At 41.2% G+C, this 23446-nt stretch overlaps 1 protein-coding gene across 8 annotated transcripts in view; it reads right to left on the bottom strand.

The window, feature by feature from the left end:
• LOC117347215 (glyoxylate reductase/hydroxypyruvate reductase-like) overlaps positions 1-23446 on the bottom strand; it is a 212494-nt gene that overhangs the window by 117937 nt on the left and 71111 nt on the right. For all 8 annotated transcript variants that reach the window (XR_004536753.1, XR_004536752.1, XM_033917882.1 and 5 more), the window contains exon 3: positions 6207-6279. Coding sequence is in view for 6 of the 8 variants with exons in the window: in XM_033917882.1 (XP_033773773.1) it covers positions 6207-6279 (73 nt within the window). In the remaining 2 variants the exon portion in view is untranslated. The remainder of the gene's footprint in view (positions 1-6206; positions 6280-23446) is intronic.

The following is a 23446-nucleotide window of genomic DNA, read 5'->3' as shown; positions in this document are numbered from 1 at the left end:
ACGCCTGGAAGGAGTGGAACTGCAGTGGGTAAAACTGAAAGGAGTGATTGTAAAGGCAACAAACCTTTTTCTGAGGCAAGTAAGTAAATGTAAGAGGAAAAGAAGGCCGCTTTGGTTCTCAAAAATAGTAGCTGAGAAGGTAAGGAATAAGAGGTTAGCTTTCATAAACTACAAAAAATTGCAGAAAAAGGAAGACAGGCAAAAATATCTGGAAAAGTTAAGAGAGGCTGGAGGAGTAGTCAGGAAAGCAAAGATGCAAATGGAAGAAAAAATACAACATGGTAAAACAGGGAGACAAGACTTTTTTAGATATATTAGTGATAGGAAGAAGTGCAAAAGTGGCATTGAGACTCAAAGGTGAAGGGGAGGAATATGTAGAAGCTGATAAAGAAAAGGCCGAATTGCTTAACAAATATTTCTGTTCTGTGTTCACGGCTGAAGTGCTAGGAGCGGGACCGCAGAAGACAAACGTGAATAGGGATGGGGGAACGCTTTTAAAACAGAGAATGGTTACGTTTCTGGAATCCTGTGGATTACAGGACTGGAGGCAACTTGGATTCACTAGAGGTTGGTCTTGTCAGACAAATCTGATCAATTTCTTTGACTGGGTGATTGGAGAATTGGATAGAGGATGTGAGCTAGATGTGGTGTATTTAGATTTTTGCAAAGTCTTTGACAGTGTTCCACACAGACGTCTGATAAATAAACTGAGTGCCCTTGGGATGGGTTCCAAAAGGACGGGCTGCGTTAGGACCTGGTTGAGTGGAAGGCGACAGAGGGTAATAATCAATGGAGGTCACTCTGAGGAAGGGATGTTACCAGTTGTGTGCCTCAAGGTTCTGTTCTTGGACCTGTTCTTTTTAACATTTTTATATTTGATATTGCTGAAGGGTTGTTGGGTAAGATTTGCCTCTTTGCGGAAGATACCAAAATCTGCAATAGAGTAGACACGTCAGATGGTGTGAATAACATGAAGAAACACCTGACGAAGCTTGAAGAATGGTTTGAAATTTGGCAGCTAAAATTTAATGCTAAGAAATGCAAGGTCATGCATTTGGGCTGCAAAATCCAGAGGGAACGGTACAGTTTAGGGGGTGAAGAACTTATGTACACAACAGAAGAGCGGGACTTGGGTATGACTGTATGTGATGATCTTAAGGTGGCCAAACAGGTTGAAAAGGTGACGACGAAAGCTAGAAGGATGCTAGATTGCATAGGGAGAGGTATGGCCAGTAAGAAAAAGGAAGTATCGATGCCTCTGTTTAAGATTCTGGTGAGACCTCATTTAGAATATTGTGTACGATTCTGGAGGCCGCACCTTCAAAAAGATATAAAAAGGATGGAGTTGGTCCAGAGGATGGCTACTAAATAAGGCGTATGGGGACAGACTTAAAGATCTCAATCTGTTGACTTTGGAGGAAAGGCAGGAGAGGGGAGATATGATAGAAACGTTTAAATACCTACGTAATATAAATGTGCAAGAGTCGAGTCTCTTTCATTTGAAAGGAAACTCTGCAATGAGAGGGCATAGGATGAAGTTAAGAGGTGATAGGCTCCGGTGTAATCTGAGGAAAAACTTTTTTATGGAAAGGGTGGTAGATGCGTGGAACAGTTTCCCAGAAGAGGTGGTGGAAACAGAGACTATGTCTGAATTCAAGAGGGCCTGGGATAGGCAAGTGGGATCTCTCAGAGAGAGAAAGAGATAATGGTTACTTGGCTTTTATCTGCCGTCATGTTTCTACGTTTCTAGAGAAGCTGAAATTTATTTTCCCATAGAAATACGTTTTGGTCATATTGCTTTTTCGGTGGGGTGGGGGGGAGGAGGGAAGGCTCATCTCTCTAGAACTCACAGTTTAATTTGTCCCATGAGCTTGATGTCTGTGCTAGGCCAAATAGTAGAAACTGTTGCATGGCTCATGCAAGTCTTTCCAACCACTCTGCAAGTAAACATGTATGCTTGGAAGTGGAGATAAGGTTTGCTCCTCTTTTGTTGCTATTTCTTTGTCTTCTATGGATAAGCTGAAATAAGTGGAAGGTAAAGTTAATTTGGAGGTGGCGGCAGTTGGAGTTAAAATCAACAATAACTACTATTTCTCAGGATAAAAGTGTATTATTAAGGAAGACTGAGAATCTGGAAAACTATAATTGAAATAGATTTCTAAATCTTTCTCAATCTGATTTTCAGTCTGCAAAAGCTTACTAAATTTCTAGCTACAATTTTTAGATATCTAGGAACAGTATCTCCACCTATTCAGAAGATGTTGTATTTGCCTCAAGGGAGCAAAGCTGGGAAAAGATCTGCTGAACTGGATGTTTCAGTCACACTGGAATTATCAATGGATGAAATAAGATGTACTACTCTGCTGGTATCATTTGCAGGATAAAGAGGCTATAATGAAACCCTCCCCCTCGGACAACTCCTTATTTCCGGCCCAGATACTTGAAAACTATCCCCATTTGTCCTCAACTTTCATCTATTAAAAACCCCAATAATCATGTTACCAACCCCAAAATCGGCCTTTTAAACATGCATTCAATAAAAAAACAAATTCCATCTCATTCATGATCTAATTCTCTTACACAATTTACATATCCTCTGTCTAACAGAGATCTGGCTAACTGAAGAAGAAGCATATATTAACCAAGCATGCCCCAGCAACTATAAAGTCCAAACTCATCTCCGTTTAAACAAAAAAGGTGGTGGTTTAGCCATCATTTTACACACACTTCCCCTTAAAATTGGATCGACCTTCTTCCATAATTCCTCACCAGTAGAATCATTACATTTTACTCTTCACAACAAATCTTCCTTCAACTTCCATCTTATCTACCTTCCTCCCCCGTCTCCAAATTTTCTCTCCATAATTATGGATTTTTCTACCTCCCATCTTAACCCTATCTTACTAGGTGACTTTAACATACACTTCGACCAACCAAACCACCCCAACTCCACTGAACTACTAATTTTAATTTCTGATATCTCTTTAACTCCTCTAATATCTCTCCTCACTCATCAAGCAGGACACACCATTGACATGATATTCGGTCCAGACACTCTAGCTCACCTCTTTCAAAATATAACTACCCACCCTCTTCCATGGTCAGATCATGTTCTTATCAATTTTTCCATTCACTCACCTACAGACTATGTTTTGATCCCCCAACATACCTATAATTTCAGAGATTACTCTAAAATCACAACCTCTTCAATACAAAATTCCTTCCATCTCGATTTGAAAGCATTCGCTTGCCTGGACTCCGAAGAACAATCAGCTATCTGGAATGACAAAACACACCCCCTCATAGAATCACTAGCCCCCATTCAAAAAAGGATTCATCACTCTTACCCTAAAAAGAAACCATAGTTTACAGAAAACCTGAAACTCCTTCGTCTTCAACTCCGCTCTTCAGAACATAAATGGAGGAAATCACATTCCTCTTCCTCCCTCCACCAATATAAAGAATTAGCTACCCTTTACAAACATGCAATACAAACTGCAAAAAAAGAGTACTACTCAAACTGTATTACAACAGCTCGTAATACCTCAGCACTATATGCCATAGTTCGATCTCTTTCCCCCCACCCAAAAAAAACAAAAAAACTCTACCCTCTCCTGACCAACCATCAGCTTCTGATCTGGCCACTTACTTCGACAAAAAATAAAAGATATCCGATCAAATTTCAACATCAGTTCCTCCTCTAATCCCGCAGATCCCTTGAACCAGGACTATCACTTCCCTTTTAGTACATTCTCTAAATTCAAACCTCCTTCTTTAGCTGAACTACTGAAAACTTTTCAATCTATGAACACCCGTTGGAGAATATGCCTCCTAAGATGTTAAATTTTTTTTTTCCTTGTTTGTCCCTTATCTGCAAGAAATGATTACTCAAAGTCTCTCAAGCAATGTTGTTTCAAAATTCTGGAAATCAGCCCTAGTTTTCCCTAAGCTAAAAAAATCAAACCCTGGACGCAAATCAAAGTGTCAGTTACCGACCTATTGCTAATTTACCTTTTATTGCCAAACTAACAGAAAAAATTATCTTCCGCCAGATTTCAGACTTCTATGAACAAATACTGTTCACCCAAACCAAACTGGATTTTGTCTTAAATTACTCAAGGGAACTGTCTCTGCTCTGCTTTACTACTTCCATCTACTATTTTCATGACCATAGAAAATCTGTTCTCCTGATTTCCCTCGATCTATCGGCCACTTTTGATATGATAGACCACGATTTTCTTTTAAATCATCTTGAAAACAGCAGAATAACTGATTCAACTCTTCTCTGGTTTTCTTCTTATTTCGCTGACCAGAATTTCCAAGTCCACTCTAAAGGAACTACTACTTCCCCCATTTACCAAACTTATGGTGTTCCACAAGGCTCAATCCTCTCTTCCCTACTATTTAATGTCTTCTTAGCCCCTCTTTTGACTCTTGCACAATCCATTGGATTCACTCCCTTTGCCTATGCTGATGATATTCAGCTCCTGCACCCTATCAATCCTTCAAATCCCAATGACATTCTAGAAATTAATCTCAAATTGGATAAAATAAGCATATGGCTTAGAAATAATACACTCTCACTAAATGTCGCAAAATCTCGAGGGATTTTATTTCCAATCAAAAACAATGATTCCCTGGTTGGACAAATATCTATCCATTCTGTCCCTTTACAAATCGAGTCCAAACTCAAACTCTTAGGAATCACCTTTGATAAATATCTCACTTACCATGATCAAATTAGCTCCATGACCCAAAACTGTTTTTATAAACTCCATCTAATTTGCTCCATAACCTCAGCACTAGAACCCTACTCCATTCAAATCCTAATCCACTCTCTGATCATTTCACATATAGATTACTGTAACTCACTCTATCATGGAATAACTCAAAAAGAAACTCGCCAAATACAACTAATTCAAACTACAGCGATTAAACTCATTCATAAAGCTAAAAAATATGACCATGTCACCCCCCTACTCCGACAATCTCACTGGTTACCAGTCTCTCATAGAACAAATTATAAAATTCTTCTCTTAGCCTTTAAGATCAAGACTTCTCATCAGCTGGCCTTCCTTGATAAATATCTCATTCCACACACTCCTTCCAGAGCCCTCAGGTCCACTAACCAGAACTTATTAACAGTCCCTCCAATCAAAGATTTATAGTATACCAGAAACACAATTTTCTCTGTTGTTGCGCCCTTTCTTTGGAATGCAATGCCATCAAATCTTCGTTCTGAAAATTCCTTAAACAAATTTAAAACACTCCTCAAGACATTTCTCTTTAAAGATGCTTATCAAAATTCCAACTGAAGTCCCAAATAAAAACGGGACAACAAAAACGCTTCCAGGAAGCGATACCCCATTTTTTCCTCTCATTTTATCCTCCCCTCTTCTCATTTTATTTTTATTCATACAATGTAATTTAAAAATCTTGTCTTCTGTCTTATACCCTTCGTAATCAAGTCTTTGTATCGACACTATCCCCCCTATTTTTATTTTGTTTTTTATATATAACTTTTTAATCATTTTTATCTCTTATTATTGTAAACCAACTAGATACTTGTGATGGTCGGTATATCAAAATATTAATAAACTTGATCATCGATCTAAACATACAAGTCTCTATGGGGGTAAAGTTTCAGTTTTTCCAGATGTGTCTAAATGGATCCAGCTTACAGAATAATCATTATGAGTCTGATATTCAGCTGGCATTTTGCTCACTGCCAATTGAGTTCTTTCCAGATATTGAAAGCCGAGCCCTGTCTGGGCTTCAGCTTTGAATACTGAGTTATTTTTGAGCCAGCTAACAAATAGCCAATTAAGTTGAAATTCATATTTGTTGATGTCTATTGTTTCTTTGTTTTCATGTTTATTTCTTTTTAACGTTTTATCGTTGATTGTACAAATTAAAAGCATATAAAAATTAAAAAGAAAACTGTACAAGGGTGTAAACTTTTACAAAGAATATATCACAGCAACTGACTTTTCTTTAACATCAACAATTTAATTTGCCTTGAAGGTACACAATATCAGATCTTATTGGGTTTGACCTTAAAAAAACAAACAACCTGACACCTTTCTGTAGTACCTGCTTTTGAAAATCTTCACTAAATAATGGGAGGCAAAAATCATCATGGACAGAAAAATTTTAATAAACTAAAAGGAAAGCATTCTTGGCAACCAAATGAAAATAAAACTCACCGTCTCTTAATATCTTCCAAGGCAAGATGATCAAACCCCACAGACAGAGTACTGATCACTTTAAGATCTGGCCCTGCAAAACAGAAATGAAAACCTTTACCAATAGCCAAGGTAAAGTGGTTTATAATAAGAATGAGGGGCTACAACAAGCAAAAACCATGGTGGGTCAATGAAAAACAGCAAGCAAAAACCATGCTACAACTGACAGGTTACATTTTATATCTCCTGCTGCTTTTTGATCTTCTCCATTGAGTTAGAGCTCATTTTTTTATACTACGTACATCAGTAGCCAGGACATATTTTTTCCTTTTTATTTTCTTTTTTGATAATAGCATTTTCTTAAACACTTTTGGATCCTTCAGAATTGTTTGGAAGAAATCATCTGCTCTTTAGCTAAAATATTTCTAAGCTTCCAACATATCCATTCTAAAATATAATTGAAAAGATGATACGGTAATGGAAAATTGGATCTTCTGCAAGAGGAACCTATCTGAAACAGTAGGTAGAGAAAAAAGCAGAGAAGAGAACAGGGGACATCGGCAAGAGGTAGCTCTGCCAACCCCCGACGTCATCCACCGGAGCTCTCTCTTAAAAGGGGAGGGGCCAATGGCTCAGCCGTTCGGCACGCGTTAAAGGCAAACATTAAAGGTGCTCACCTTTGCGAAGGGCCTTAAGAAGGGACGAGCACTGCAAAGAAGAAGCACTAAGGAAGGACACCTACATAGGCAAGTACCACAAGGGCAACATGACAGACAAGCAATAAATAAACAAACACAGTACTAGCAGAGGGCAATCACATCAGACACAGAGGACACACACAAGCAACAGGGGTAGCAGGTTTAAAATCACAGTAACACCAAGGATGCTACACAGATTCCTAAACAAGGAGAAGCCACTTCAGACAACAGACCGGCAAGCGGACAGCAAGGGATGCAGCAGACAGAAGCAGGATGTTGAGCTACCCAATTTTCTGCACCGTTTGCCATATGTATGACTACCTCCCCTCCAGGAGGCAGTCTTATGTATGCACTCGATGCGAGGAACTGGAGGGCCTGAAGAAGCAAATCAGACTCCTGGAGGGCAGAATACTGGAAATAGAAGCGCTTTGAGCAGTGGAAGAGGAGGACAGAGAAGCAGAAAACTTCATGACAGAGGAAATCATTGAGGAAGAAGTCAGGGAGTTAGAGAAGTTCATCGAGCAAGCATACAGGGAGGCCGTGGAAAATAACCAACAACAGTGGAGCTGCCAAGATACACCAACAGTGAATGAGGACCACCTGGCGAACAACCACAAGGAAGAAATAGGTGACGCAGCAGCAAGACCTGGAAACAGCGGAGGGAACCCACAGGAAGACGACTCAGGTGCAAGCCAATGCCAGGATGAGGGAAGATGGAAGTGCACAGAGGACACGGACCTACGGCTGGAGAGGCAAGAGAAGACAGAGGTACAGCAATCGTCGGGGGGGGACTCCATCATCAGACAAGTTGACAGCCACATAGCAGGAAGACAGGATCGGCTGGTGATCTGCCTACCCAGAGCCAGGGTAGAAGATATAGTGAGCCACAACGACAGAATCATTGACAGCGTGGAAGAGGAAGATACAGCGGTGGTGATCCACATGGGGACAAACAACGTGAGCAACAGGAACTACAGCAGGGAAGGACTGAAGGACCAGTTCTGGATGCTAGAAAGGAAGCTAAAGACCAGAATGCTGAGGGTAGCATTCTCAGAGATCCTGCCGGTACCCAGGGCCAACGAGAAGAGGCAGACGGAGCTGCAAGCAGTCAATGCATGGATGAGGTGCTGGTGTGAGGAAGAAGGATTCCATTTTGTGCGCAACTGGATGACATTCTGGGGGAAGAGCAAGCTATACAGGAAAGATGGACTCCACCTCAGCGGAGACGGAATGAGGCTACTTGCAAACAACATCAAGAGAGAAATTGAGAAGTTTTTAAACTAGGAAGAAGGAGAAAGCCGACAGTCGACCAAGAGTCGATGGTTCAGGAAATGGTATACCCAGAGGATACCATGCAGGAAGATTGCAGGGAAGACTCACCAGATCATAGGCAAGACAGAAATCCTGACGGATTGAAAGAGACACAAGAGGGAAGGAAATGCAAGAAAGTAACAGGCCGCAACTCACGAGGAAAACGTCTGGGACACTGTGATACTGGGATACAAGCTATACCGCAGAGACAAAGTAGGTCAAAAAGGTGGGGGTATTGCCCTATACATCAAAGATGAAATTGAGTCTACCGGAGAGAACATGCTGGAAACGAAAAATAAGGTAGTGTCTCTATGGGCCAAAATTCCGGGAACAAATGGAACGGAAAGGAAGATTGGCATCTACTACTGACCCCCAGGACAGTCCGAAAAACTTGATGGAGAAATGACGTACGAGATTAAACTCAACTGCAAGGGAGGCAATGCAGTTATCATGGGCGACTTCAATTATCCGTAGATAGACTGGAACCTAGGCACCTCCAGCTGCAGTAGGGAGACAAGTTCCTGGATACTGTAGGCGACTGCTTCCTGGAACAACTTGTCAAGGAAAATACGAGAGGAAATGCAATTCTAGACTTAATTCTAAATGGGCTACGAGGACAAACGCAAGATGTAGAAGTAGATGGGACGCTGGGAAGCAGTGATCACAATATGATCCACTTCAACCTGAACACGGGCAAAATATTGATCAAGAACAACGGTCATGGCACTGAACTTCCAAAAAGGGAATTACGATGGGGATGAGGAAGGAGATTAAGAAGAGAATAAGCACTGTAAAAACGCTATAGCAAGCATGTTCCCTTTTTAAGGACACAGTCACTGAGGTGCAAAATCTATATATACACCGCGTATCAACACAGGATCCAAGAGGAAAAAGAACAAGGAAACAGCGTGGCTCACTGTAGCGGTGAAGGAAGCGGTCAAAAAGAAGAAGACTTTGTTTAAGGAATGGAAAAGGTAAAAAACAGACGAAAACTGGAAAAAGCACAAACAACATCAAAGCAGGTGTCATAAGGCGGTAAGAGCCAAAAGAGACTATGAGGAAAAAATAGCCATAGAGGCAAAAAACTTCAAGCCGTTCTTTCGATATATTATGGGGAAACGACCCAAGAAAGAAGCGGTGGGGCCATTGGATGACCATGGAATAAAGGGAGTACTAAAGGAGGACAAAGCCATTGCCGACAAACTGAACACATTTTTTGCATCTGTATTTACCAAAGAGGATATATACAACATGCCAGAAGCCGACAGGCTATATGCTGGAAACAAAGATGGGAAACTGACAGGACCGAGGGTAATCAAGGAACTGAAAGGGGCTATAGCTGAACTGCTCGAACTAATAGCCAATCTGTCGATCAAATTAGGAAGGATTCCGGAAGACTGGAAAGTGGCAAATGTTACACCGATCTTCAAGAAAGGTTTGAGAGGAGATAGAAAAAACTACAGACCAGTGAGTCTGGTCTCGTAATCAGGAAAGATGGTAGAGGCGCTGATAAAGGACCACATCATTGATCATCTAGACGGACACAATCTGATGAGGATCAGCCAGCATGGCTTCAGCAATCATCTTGCTTGATGAACTTGCTGCACTTCTTCGAGGGAGTAAACAGGCAGATAGGCAAGGGTGACTCGGTCAACATTATATATCTGGATTTTCAGAAGGTGTTTGACAAGGTTCTGTATGAACAACTACTTCAAAAAAATTGCGAGCCATGAAATCGAGGGTGAAATACTCACGTGGATTAAAAACTGGTTGGCAGATAGGAAATAGAGAGTGGGGGTTAATGGACAATACTCGGACTGGAAAAGCGTCACGAGAGGAGTGCTACAGGGTTCAGTGCTTGGACCTGTGCTCTTCAACATATTTATAAAAGACCTGGAAATTGGTACAATGAGCGAAGTGATTAAATTTGCAAACGATACAAAGTTATTCAGAGTAGTGAAGACAAAGGATTGCATAGACCTGCAACGTGGCATAAACACGTTCGAGAAATGGGCATCGACATGGCAAATGAGGTTTAACGTAGATAAGTGTAAGGCAGGGGTCTCAAAGTCCCTCCTTGAGGGCCACAATCCAGTCAGGTTTTCAGGATTTCCCCAATGAATATGCATGAGATCTATGTGCATGCACTGCTTTCAGTGCATATTCATTGGGGAAATCCTGAAAACCCGACTGGATTATGGCCCTCAAGGAAGGATTTTGAGATCCCTGGTGTAAGGTGATGCATGTCAGTAACAAAAATCTTATACATGAATACAGGATGTCGGTGCAGTACTCGGAGAGACCAAGGAAAGAGACTTGGGAGTACTGGTCAAGTCAATGAAGCTATCCGCGCAATGTGCGTCGGTTCCAAAAATTTCTTTAGTGAATTGCGGTCCCTGCCTACTTTGCATGCCATTCCCCTCATTTGCATGCACGGATCAGAATCGGATCGGCACAGAGGTAAGTAAATTGGGCCAGAGTAAAATCGGATCACAAACCAATCGGTACACGATCGGTTTGCTTAGTGAATCTAGCCCTATATATGGTATATAGCGATGAGCATACATGAGTGCACTTAGCTGTCATATGTGCATAACTTAATTAAGAGAACTTAGGGCTAGATTCACAAAGCAAACCGATCGTGTACCGGTTTGCGACTCCTTAGCGACCGCTTAGATTCACTTACCTCTGCCGATCATCCTTCAATCCGTGTATAAAAATGAGGGCAACGGCATGCAAAGTAGGCAAGGATGCGATTCACTAAACAAAACCCTCAACACCAACAGGGCTGGCCGACCAGTCGCTGAAGCCCTTTGCGACTGCCCTGCCTACTGCCACCCTACTTTCTAACCTGTCAGCCCCGATCTCCTGCAACCCCGAACGCATCTGCCTGCCTGCCCTGAACCCCCTGTCTGCCTGCCCTGACTCTCCCGCACTGTAGATTTCCAATGAACTTGTGGGGTGAATGCCGCCCTGCTCTGCCCCAATCTCTCCTGCCTGCTCACCCCGACTCTCCTGCTCCCTGCCACCCTTCCCTGCAGTGCAGCGCCAGCTTTAAACCTGCGAGCTCGCACTGAAGGGAAGGAGGGAAGAGGCTGCCACTGCAGCCAAATAGGAGCAGGAGAGTTGGGTCCCGAACATGCCTGCCCTGGCTGCCTCTGCAAGCCCGTGGTTTTAACCCGAAGCGGGTTAAACCCACGGGTTCACAAAATTTTAAAGTTTAAAAAAAAGTCGCGGCTCAGACGGGTCTGTGCATGCGCGATCCATGCAGGCAGATGGGGGTGTTCCTCCGATCGCCCCATCTGCATATTTTAGGTTCCTGAATTCGTCGGACCTGCCCAAATCAGAAACGGATTGTTCCGATTCGGGCAGGTTAGTGAATCTAGCCCTAAATGGCTAGATTTGTGAATTAATTGTGAATTGTGAATTAATACCTTTTAATTGATGTTAATTGAAAGTTGCATGCACAACTTGGTAGGCACATATCTGTGTTATGCGTCGTGTCTGATGTGTGCAGCTAAAAGTGGGTGTGGTTTGGGGTAGATTGTGGGAATTTTTTTAATGTTATGCATATAGTTTTGACATATGCAACATTGTGTACACAACTTAGGCACAGGTATTTAGGCCAAGAAAAACCTGGCTTAAATGGGTGTGCCTAAATGGTATGTTTATATTTATTGGAAGCTTCTATAATGCTACTAAAAACCGGGGAGTCAATTCAGAGCAGTTTGCAAGAACTTCAGTAAAGGTGTTACACTACACGAGCTTCGACAAAGTTGTTGAGTTAAATATATGTATATATGAAAACTTTTTTATATGACTTGTTGTAATATTCATGTTATGATGATATTTTAATTATTGATTGTTTTTGTTATTTTCCCATAGATTTTATGGCCTATTTGAATGCAAATTGCCTTGAACTTTTTTGATATACAGTGATTAATAAATTGGGGATTAGATTACCTATTTATACCATCTATGTTCATATACTATTATTATAGTTTCTATATATCATATACAGAGGAACCTTGGTTTACGAGCATAATTCATTCCAGAAGTAAGTTTCAAGTTTATTAAAAATTTGATAAAACGCTAATCATAAATTCTAAGGGGCTCATAATTGAAAGAGAAATGCATCCAAAAACTGGCCTAAGTCAGCACTTGGACGAACATTTCTCAAATACGTCCAAGTGCCGATACTAAAAACGGGTTTGGACATATTTCTAAACGACCTAGGCCTTCATAGTGCCACTGAATGACCAAAGATAAACGGAGCATTTCAGGAGGAGTGTCGAGGGCGGGAGTTGGGCGGGACGTGGGCTGGCTTAGACTTAGTCATACAACATGTATAACGAAAGTTATACAGCCCAGGATCGACGGAACTTGGACGTTGTCACAAAAACCCACCTAAACTCACCAGATAAGCAGTGCAAACACATAAAACAGATCCCCACACACTACCCCAGTGATCACCGACCCCCCCACCCCCATAAAAATATTAATCCCACCTTTAAAATTCAGCCTCCAGACCATTATCACCTGGCCGCCTGGCATAGGAAAGCTTAGTCGTCCAGCACAGAGGCAGCTTAAGTCGTCTTGGGGGTGGGTTAGGGACTCATGGAGAGGAGGACCCATACTCATAAGCCCCTGTAATCACTGCATTGATACTTAAACATGTGCACTACCCTATACACCCCCAAAACCCTTTTGTTCTGGCATATAAGTGGCTCCTGCAGGCATAAGGGCTATTGGGGTGGTAGATAGGTGGGTCTAGGGGATTTTAGAGATGGTTTGGGGGACTCACCATGACCTATAAGAGAGCTGTAGTCAGGAGAAGACATGGCACCCTTTTTATGAAGTTCACAGCAGTGCCCTGTAAGGTACCCCACTATTTAGGTGGCATGTCTGGGTGTTCAGTCCATCACTTTGCAGACCCCTCCCAAGTCCAACAAGGCTTGTTCTAGGCATTTTGGACTTGGACAAAAAGTTGGAAGGAAATGTTGTATAAAGATGGATGATTTAGCGACTTGGACGATCAGATCGGCAGGACGTATAATTAGACGATTTTCGAAAGTAAAAAAAATTTTGGACCTATTTTTCGAATATGTGTCCTAGGCTGTTTTTTTACTTTGGACGACTTGCGAGTTGAACGTAAACGGACTTAGATGTCCTTTTCAATTATGCCCCTCCATGCGTTTTACAGTAAAAATTTAAAAAGGGGTCCAGTTAATAACATAACTTTACTTACATGAAACAATAGGATAGTGAGGAGAAATACAATTTAAAAGAAAGAACAATTAAGGACAATAACACGGGGAAGGGTAAAAATCAATTTTAATATAGAAAATAAGCTAGGAAAGTCCCTTAGATCAGTAACAGCCATATGCATCTTTAAATAAGAAGTTTTTGAGGCCACCCTTGAATTTATCTAAATTCTGTTTGGACCTTAAATATAATGGTAACAGATTCCATATTGTTAAAGCAATCGTTGTGAAAGAAGAAGCCCCATGGGTACTAATGATTTTTAGGGATGGGACATGAAGAAGATGCTGTGATGCAGTTCTTAAGGTTCTTGGAGGATCATGTGGAATCAGGTATTTATGGATAAAAGCAGATTCCTTGGTTTTCATTGTTTTGTAGGAGATTTGAGCTATTTTGTAAGTGATACGGTAATGGATAGGTAGCCAGTGAGAACTTTTTAACAGGGGAGTAATGTGATCAAATTTTTTTTGTTTGTAATAATTTTTATGGCAGTATTTTGGATTAGTTGAAATTGTCAGATGTCTTTTTGGCAGACTCCTTTGAGCAGGGAGTTGCAGTAGTTGAGTTTGGAAATTATGAGGGAGTGAATTAAAATGTTAAGGACTGAGAATCAAGAATGTTGGATATGGATTTAATCATTCTGAGTTTCCAAAAACAGTTCTTAACAACTACACTGATTTGAGAATGGTAGGATAGATTTTGGTCGAACTAAAAAGCTTTATTGGTTATTGCTGATAGTTATCGGGGAAGTTAGACTAATATTTTCTTTCCAAGGAAAGAGAAGACAGTTGGTTTTAGTTATATTCAATGAAAGCATATTGTCACTAAGCCAGTGGCTAATCTGAGCTTTGAATTGATGAGTGATGTCATCGGTATTAGATGTGTCTAAGGGATAGATAATTTGAATATCATCTGCGTAAGCGTATGCAATGAGACCAATTGATTGACATAAAGTCAGCAAAAGGGCTAGATAAATGTTAAAGAGTAAAGGGGAGAGAACTGATCCTTGTGGAACTCTGAAATTGTTTTAAAATATAGTGGACGATGTATTATTAAAGGATACCTTATGAACTTGGCTACAATACAAGACCAAGTGTCCAAACTGGAACTATTGGAGAATTATCGTAAGGATCTCAAGCGCTCAAAGCACTTACGATAATTCTCCAATAGTTCCAGTATTGTAGCCAAGTTCATAAGGATTTTGTGTGTTTCACATATATTTTTGAGGATTATTAAAGGATACGACAGAAGTACGATTTGAAAAATAAGAAAAGAACCAGCCAAGAATTTGTTCGGAGATTCCAACGGTGGCAAGTCTATGGAGGAGTAATGAGTGATCTATTGTGTCAAAGGCGGCTGAGAGATCTAGAGAAAAAAGAATAACAGATTTATGTTGATCAAGATAGTATTTATGGAGGTAGTAAGGCCTAATAAAGCAAGTTCTGTTGAATGATTATTACAAAAACCAGTTTGATTAGGATGTAAAGCATGAGTTTGATTTAAAAAGTCAGATATCTAGTTAAATACTATTTTCTCAGTTAATTTTGAAAGAAATGGAAGGTTTGAAATAGGTCTGTAGTTAGCGCAATCTGAAGTGCTATCTTTATGGTTTTTAATTGTAGGGTAAATTAAAGAATGTTTCCAGGCTGATGGTATTGTTGATGTAGTAAGACTTTTGGTAACGAGTTTAAGAATAAATGGGCCAAAGATAGAAGAGTGATGTTTTAGAATGAATGGTGGAATGGAATCGGAGTTTGAACCATTGGGGTTCAAGGATTGTATGACACGCTGAATGTCATTTAGTGTAGGAAGGTAGAAATGAGAGCACTTTGCATGCTCGTAAACCAAATTATTCGTATATCAAAGCGAGTTTTCCCATAGGAAGTAAGGGAAACTCGCTTGATTCGTTCCACCTCCCCTCCCCCTGGCCACCGGCGCTGCTCTACCCCACCCCACCATCAAAAGACCCCCAACCCCTAAGGCCAATGGTGCGCTGCCACATTCCCCCCCGTGAACCGGCATCCCCCACCCGCCCAATCTGGCACCGACATGCAGCACCAAGCAATAGGAGGTGCCGGTGCCCAAAGATCCTGCCTCTTCCTGAACTGGGCCTTGAGCATCTGCGCATGCTCAAGGCCTTCTGGCTCTCGTTCTAATACATATACAACTTATACATAAAAATATGCAGGCCTAATATGCAGGCCTTTTTATGATGGACCCCAACACGATCCGTGTTTCAGCTATATAAGCCTTCTTCAGGGGTATATAAATGTAGCCTAGTAGATGGCGCCAAGATACAGGAAATAAAAAACAAAAAGGAATACTCTGGATGTAGAAATCTGAGGGGGATGTATATCCTGCTGGGAGGTGAGAGGCTAATATGAATGGATGGGGAAGGGATCTTGGGGTAATAGTGTCTGAGGATCTGAAGGCAACGAAGCAGTGTGACAAGGCAGTGACTGTAGCGATAAGGAGCTAGATCACATGCGTCAAACACAAGGCTCGCGGGCCGAATCTGACCCGCCTGGCCTTTTTATGTGGCCCGCGGCAATGCTCACTGCCCCTTCTCACAGCCCAGCATGTCCTCCCTCCCGCGCCGGTCTGACATTACCGTCATGTCAAAAAGTCTGCTGGCTTTGGCAGCGATTTGGCAGTGTTGTCCATGGCTCCCCCTCCTGCTTTCCATCTGCCGCGGTCCACCCGGGCAGAAACAGAAGTTGCGCGTCATTGGAGGCAGACGTGGCAGGCAAAAAGCAGGAGGGGAAGCCATGTACAACACTGCCGAATCACTGAAGCCGGCAGACTCCTTCGCTTGGCGGCGACATTGGACCGGCGCCAGAGGGAAAGACACGCTGGGCTGTGAGGAGAGAGGGACTGGCGCTGGAGGGAAAGGCAAGCTGTGCTGTGAAGAGAGCGAGATGAAGGGAGAGAGGTTGGACCTGGGGTAGTGTGGAGAAAGAGGGAAAAAGATACTTGAAGGGAGAACTGTTGGGAAGAGAAAGGGAGAAATGGTGGACCTGGGGAGAGGGAGGGAGGCAGGCAGGCAGACAGCTTGTGTTTCCTGTTTGTGCTAGATCTACCTGGCTTTGCTACTAACTGAGCATCATGGGAAGTGTCCAAGGAAGGTGCCCTTAGAGGGAGGAGACAAAAATTAATTGAGCCCTGCAGCCAAGGCTAGAGAGGTTACAAGACCCTATGATGATGCTTCCAGAGGCTATTTACAAGAAGGAAGATTAGCAGAGATGAGTAACCTAATCTTTCTTTACCCCGCTTTTTTTTTATTTTTCATTTTATATTTTTATATTGTAAACCAACCAGATACACCTAGGTCCACCGAGTCAGAAGGGACAATTGGAGAGGACGTAGGCGAGCTCTTGTCCATGAAATCACATCTAAGGTCGCCACCATGAGACCCAAGACCTGCAGATACTGTCAGGCCGTCAAGGCTGAAAATGCTAACATGTTCCGAATGGCACTCCGAAGCTTGAGCTTCCTGGGTTCCGGCAAAAACACCTTGTTCCTGCCCGTGTGGAACTAGATTCCCAGGTACTCCAAGCCAAGCTTTGGCTCAAGATGGCCCTTCTTGAGATCGATCATCCAGCCGAGACTTTCCAGTCGAGTCACCACCTGGCGAACTGCCAGGCAGCCAGTCGTCGAGGTATGGATGTACTAGCACACACAGCGATCACAGATGGGCAGCCACCACCACCATGACTTTGGTGAATGATCTGGGTGCCAGTGCCAGCCCGAAGAGTAGCGCAGCGAACTGGCAGTGCCTCCCAAGTACATGAAATCTCAGGAACATCCAAAGATCCGGAAAAATCAGGATGTGGAGGTACGCTTCCGTGAGATCCAAGGAAGCCAAAAACTCCCCCAGCGCCACTGCTGCCACAACGGAACGAACCGTTTCCATCCAGAAACGCGGAACTTGCAGGAATGCATTCACCGCCTTCAGATCCAGAATAGGCCAGCAAACTTCAGAGTCTTTCTTTGGCATGCTGAAGTAGATCGAGTATCTCCCAAAGCCCAAGTCTCCGCTTGAAACGGGCTCCATGGCCACCAGATCCGTGGCTTGCACCTTGCTGGCTCTGGCGGCCATAAAATGGCCACAGGAAAAGACAGAAAGAAGTCTGGCGGAGAACTGAAAAACTGCAGTCGAAGGCTCTCCGTGATCTGATGTTTTAAAGCAAAACCACGAGTTTGTATAAAATACAACTCTTATATTTATCTTTAAATGTTGTTCAATGGCTGCTACATCATCGAACATGATTTTTTTTATTTTATTTTTTATGTACCGCCAACTCCAAATCTTTATATAGCTTTTCAGCATTTGTTAGTTTTACCAGCGACATAAGTGCTGTAAGACTATCGGCAAAACACCGGTTATTGCCTGTGTTATTCAAATCTATTAAGTACATCCTTTTTTCTGCAAAATCTGGCTAAACAGTAAAAGATTTTAACACCCTACGGGCCCCACCACCCTTGTTTCTTATTACAAGTACAACATGGAATAAATTACAGACCTGTATTTCTCTGTGACTTTGAATGAGTTTAGCAAGCTGGTCTAAGAAATCATCAGCATCTAGCAATTCGGGATTTAATTTACCAGAAAACAAGAAATTGTGAAAAAACAATGAATGTATATGAACTTGTTCGTAGTCACTGGATGAAAATCTGTTGCTAACATCGTCTAGGATATGTTGAATGCCCTGGCGTATGTCATTTTGAGCCTCACATAATGAAGTTATCCTGTCTAAATTAATGAAACAAAAATCTTCTGAGTAAAGTACACCATGAAACTTGTCCAGTTTACGATCCCATCTTTTCACAAACTGGACATAACTGATTGGTTCTGAATCTTCAGAAGGACCTAATGCCCCATTATTTGACCCGTCCTCCGACACCTTGCTGCTATCAGAATAATTATCAACTTCATAACATTCTCCATCTTCTGTGCTTTCCAGCTCTGAGACGCTTTCGTTGTGTGTTTTTTTTCCTGTTAGACTTTTCTGTCGGCTTCACGGTATCTGCTTGTGACTTTCTTACCTTTTCTTGATCTACAATTTACAAAACAGCATTGCCGTTAATACTTCCCCCCCCCCCCCCTTTGGGGATCTGACTGCCTAACATTTTCTTGATCAACCATTATAAAAGTAATGACGTTTTCTTTTTACACTAGTCTCCTTATAAAACCAGAATGCTTACTATTTCGTTTATCATTCGGTTTCCGGTAAGCACCTTTGGGCTCTGGTTCACCGTCTAAGAAGCTTTCACTATGTGATCTTTTCCTGTTAGACTTTTCTGTCGGGTTCACGGTATCTGCTTGCGACTTTCTAACATTTTCCCGATCTACAATTTATAACATAGCATAACCATTAATACACATTTTCTTCGGGGTTCTCACTGTGCTTAACATTTTCTTGATCAACCATTATAAAAGTATAGAAATTTTTTCTTTTAACACTAGTCTCCTTACAAAACCAGGATATCTACTATTTCATTTATCTTTTGGCTTCCGGTAAGGAACCGGTTATTGGTTAGAACTTGTTGATGTAGAAGATATCGGTTCTCCAGCCGTTTCTTGGTCTAATCATAACATAAAAAGAATGTTTTGTAGATGCTGGTTTAAAAAAAAAACAAAAAAAAACATATGTGCCAGATAAATCAACTGTTACTTACTTTTTAACAATCTCTGTTGTCTTTTTTTCTGGTAAGAGATAGTTTATTTCTACCATCAGATTCCCACTCCTGTTTTTAAATGCAATGATAGATTCAGAGACAGAAAAAAAATGATATCCCCTTTTCTAATCATCATGTTAGCGGTTGATGTATCTGGGGTCCGGTGTAACATTCACAAAAACCAGAATGCTTGCTGGTCTTGTCACAGCGTATTTTTACACACAACTCTCTACAGAAGTTATCCATTCACAAAGGCTTTATTGTATGTCTATGGCCTCTGCTACAGATACATATCGTTTGTCATGTTTAGTCATTTTAGATATCAAAATGACCCCTACGTGCCTAGAGCCTAGTTCCTTAATACCTGTCACACCTTCTATTGTTTTAGTTTGGGTTGTTAATTCACATGGCTAGCCATTCCTAAAACACAACACACATTTGTAATTTTAAAAAATCTTTATTTTACATCAATAAATGTTTTAAACTTTTATACAAACAAACAAAACAAGCAGTTACATACTGTATTTCCCTCAATGCCAAGAATAAAAACAAGTTTTAAAAAGCATTTCTTTTGAAGAATGATTTATAATCGGTGTCACGGATTAAATCATTTACAATCTCTACATATTCACCATCTCATGAAATTGACCAATCTATTGAGTAGTCGTGGCCCGTTTATAGAGGCCTTAATATCTCTGATTAAATCAATGATTATATTAATGCTTTCATTACAAAGCATCAGTATTTTCATTTTATAGCCTACAAAAGTGACATTTCCCACACATTCCAGGCACAGCATGTCACAAGTTTTCCTGAGTTTCTGCTGTATATCCTTTTGCACCTACATCAAGCAATCGTGGTGTTTTTGCTCCCCAGCTCATATTAAGCAGGCTCCACAATCTTCATCCTTCACGCCTTGCAAACATTTATTTAGAATGCAGTATACAGCTACCTTTATAACTGATTTAAGTTCTAGTGATGTTTTGGAAAGGCCTATGCTGGCCCACAAACCATAATCACAAGAATCTTCAGGTCTTTAATTTTAGTTAACGTTCAATCACCATTGATTCTCTTTGAAACGAGCAGAAAAAACACAAACAGGATAGATTTATCATCGGTATGTACACCTTGTCCACAGGTTTCTGTGATTGTGAAGATCCGCCACTTCCCTCCAAAAAAACAACAAAAACATACAGAATTAAATTTTCCTTTTTAAAACACACGAATACATCCAGCTTCATAAACCCTTCAACACCGACCCCTGGCAATGAAAAGTGTGTGTCTCTCTCTCTTACCGTGGAAGATCCTGGCTTTTCCAACATGTCTGTTGCTTCGGCGTCAGCTGTGGCTTCATAAAATTTGATATCTGAAGTATTATCCTCTGGTAGTTCATAGCCTGCAACTTCATTTTCTGTGTCCGAATTATATAGCTTTTGGGCGTCTGGAAACCCTTGTATTTCAGAATCTGTTATTTCGTGTGTATGCTCCCCGGGTATCTGCCATCGCGTCAATCAATTTTTCAGCCTGTGTGTAACTCTCTTTCTCTGCATTACAGTCTTTAAGAAAGTTACGAGACCTCTTGGTAGGCCTTTTTTCAGTTACCTGTGTGTTAAAGGGGTCCATGTTTTCTTTGCCTGATTCGTACAGTTTTTCTGTCATCGAGTAACCCTCTTTTTCTACATCATGGTCTTTAAGAAATTAATCAAGCTATGTACCTTCGTGGCAGTCATTTTGTTTCACAGTTTGAGAACTTTTATTTCTGATGTTAACAGCTGTTTGTTAAAGAAACATAGAAACATAACATAGAAATAGACGGCAGATAAGGGCCACGGCCCATCTAGTCTGCCCACCGCAATGACCCTTCCCTACCTAACTCAGTGAATAGATCCCACGTGTCTATCCCATTTGGCTTTAAAATCAGGCACGCTGCTGGCCTCAGTGACCTGAAGTGGAAGATTATTCCAGCGGTCAACCACTCTTTCAGTGAAAAAGAATTTCCTGGTGTCACTGTGCAGTTTCCCTCCCCTGATTTTCCACGGGTGCCCCCTGGTTGCCATGGGACCCTTGAGAAGGAAGATATCCTCTTCCACTTCGATGCGACCCGTGAGATACTTGAACGTCTCGATCATGTCTCCCCTCTCTCTGCGTTCCTCGAGTGAGTAGAGCTGTAACTTATCCAGCCTTTCCTCGTACGGGAGATCCTTGAGACCCGCGATCATCCGGGTGGCCATTCTCTGGACCGACTCTAGTCTCAGCACATCTTTTCGGTAATGCGGCCTCCAAAATTGCACACAGTACTCCAGGTGTGGTCTCACCATGGATCTATACAATGGCATAATGACTTCAGGCTTACGGCTGACGAAACTCCTGCGTATGCAACCTATGATTTGCCTTGCTTTGGAGGAAGCTTGCTCCACTTGATTGGCAGCCTTCATGTCCTCACTGACGATCACCCCTAGGTCACGTTCTGCTTCAGTTCTTGTTAGGCATACGTCACTATGACAACACCAGGGGGCCAGGACATGTTTAAACATCCCTGGCTTTATCAGGCCCCCCCCCACCCCCTTCCATTTCATGAAACAAATTTTTTTCTTAACCCCCTCCTTTTTTTTTTTTAATTTGAATTTAATACATTTACAATATCAAAAGAAATCAAGGAAAAAAAGGTTTCCATAGAAACTTTTTTAATGCTACAAAGAATAAAAAAAAAAACAATCCTTTACAAGCCCACAAAATGGGGAAACATATTGCTATTTTATTTACTAACTTAGTTTTAAAGGAAAACAAAGAAATGGGTTGAATTCCAATGAACCCAAATTATTCCCTACTAAATTAGGACATGTACATTCCTAACCTAATTTCTCATTGAAAAATGAAAGAAAAGAAATCTCACTTCTGTTCACGAGCTAATAAAAATTGTTGCAATTGAATGGGATCCCAAAAAGCAAATTCAGTATCTTGTATCTTAACCAGACATTTACAAGGAAACTTTAAATAAAAAGATGCCTCAAGTGCCAATACTCTAGTTCTCAATTTCAGAAATTCTTTTCTTCTAAACTGAGTAGCTCTTGAGACATCAGGAAATATGCTAACCAAATCCCCACAGAACTTGGTCAGTCTATTTTTGAAATAAAGTTTCATTAACATTTTATCTGTCTCACTCATTCATGTTAGTATCATTGTGGACTGAGTCTGGATAACATCTTGAGAATCTTCTAGAAACTCTGTTAAATTAACTTCATCTGTTACCAGATGATCCACATCCTGTAGTTTCCTTTTTCTTCTGGGGAATATGATAACAATTATTTATTGGAAAGCTATCCACATTGGGTAATCCCAATATTTCTTTGAAATATTTTCTTAACAATATTTCTGGTAATAACAAATGAGTCACGGGGAAATTAACCAAGCGGAGATTCTTTCCCCGATGCATATTTTCTAACATTTCCATTTTTAAATGCAATAACGTAGAATCTTTAACTGCAGATAGTGAAACAGCTTGCAATGTGTTACTTTGAGTTTCAATCAGACCTAATCTAGTTTCCAAACCATTTAAATTGGCATCCACATTCACAAACTTTTGAACCACAGACTGTGAGTAATCAGATGTTTGTTTCATTGATTCTCTGAGAAACCCCTCAACTCTAGAAATACCTAACCATAAATCTTTTAAAGTGATATCTTGTTTTTCCACTGCTTGTGGTTGTTCATCCACTACACTGGTAAACTCAAGTGGTTTAGGTATATCAGTAAAAATCAATTTACTTATTGAAGTGGATGATACCACAGGGCCATTGGAAATAGTGGGAGTTATATTCCCACTTACACCAGATATTGGATGAAGGGGGGGTGTCCTTTCTAGAGGACTCATCGATGCTCCGGATACGGGAGAGTTCAGATCAGGTAAATTTTGTGCTGGAGTCTCTAAGGAAAAAGACCACCCCCGGCAAAAGAAAAGATGTGATAGTAGTAAAGGCTGCAACATAAGCAATATCAGCAACTCATTTCTTAGTATTGCAACGGAAAGTGAAACGACACAAAAATCCATACGAAAAAGGAGATTATCGCTGAAAAATAGCTGGAAAGTGATGACCACAAATGCTCGCAGTCTAAGCAACAAAGTTCATGATCTGCAAGCCCTGATATTAGAGGCAGATCTAGATATTGTTGCTATCACAGAGACATGGTTCAGTGAATCACATGGATGGGATGCAAACATACCGGGATATAATCTTTTTAGGAAGGACAGAGATGGTCATAAAGGTGGAGGAGTAGCTCTCTATGTAAAGATCAATATCCAAGCGACCGAAA

The sequence above is a fragment of the Geotrypetes seraphini genome, chromosome 1, assembly GCF_902459505.1.
Source record: "Geotrypetes seraphini chromosome 1, aGeoSer1.1, whole genome shotgun sequence".
In the NCBI taxonomy this organism is placed as follows: domain Eukaryota; kingdom Metazoa; phylum Chordata; class Amphibia; order Gymnophiona; family Dermophiidae; genus Geotrypetes; species Geotrypetes seraphini.
The sequence above is the reverse complement of the archived record's forward strand: the minus strand, read 5'-3'. Positions and strand labels throughout refer to the sequence as shown.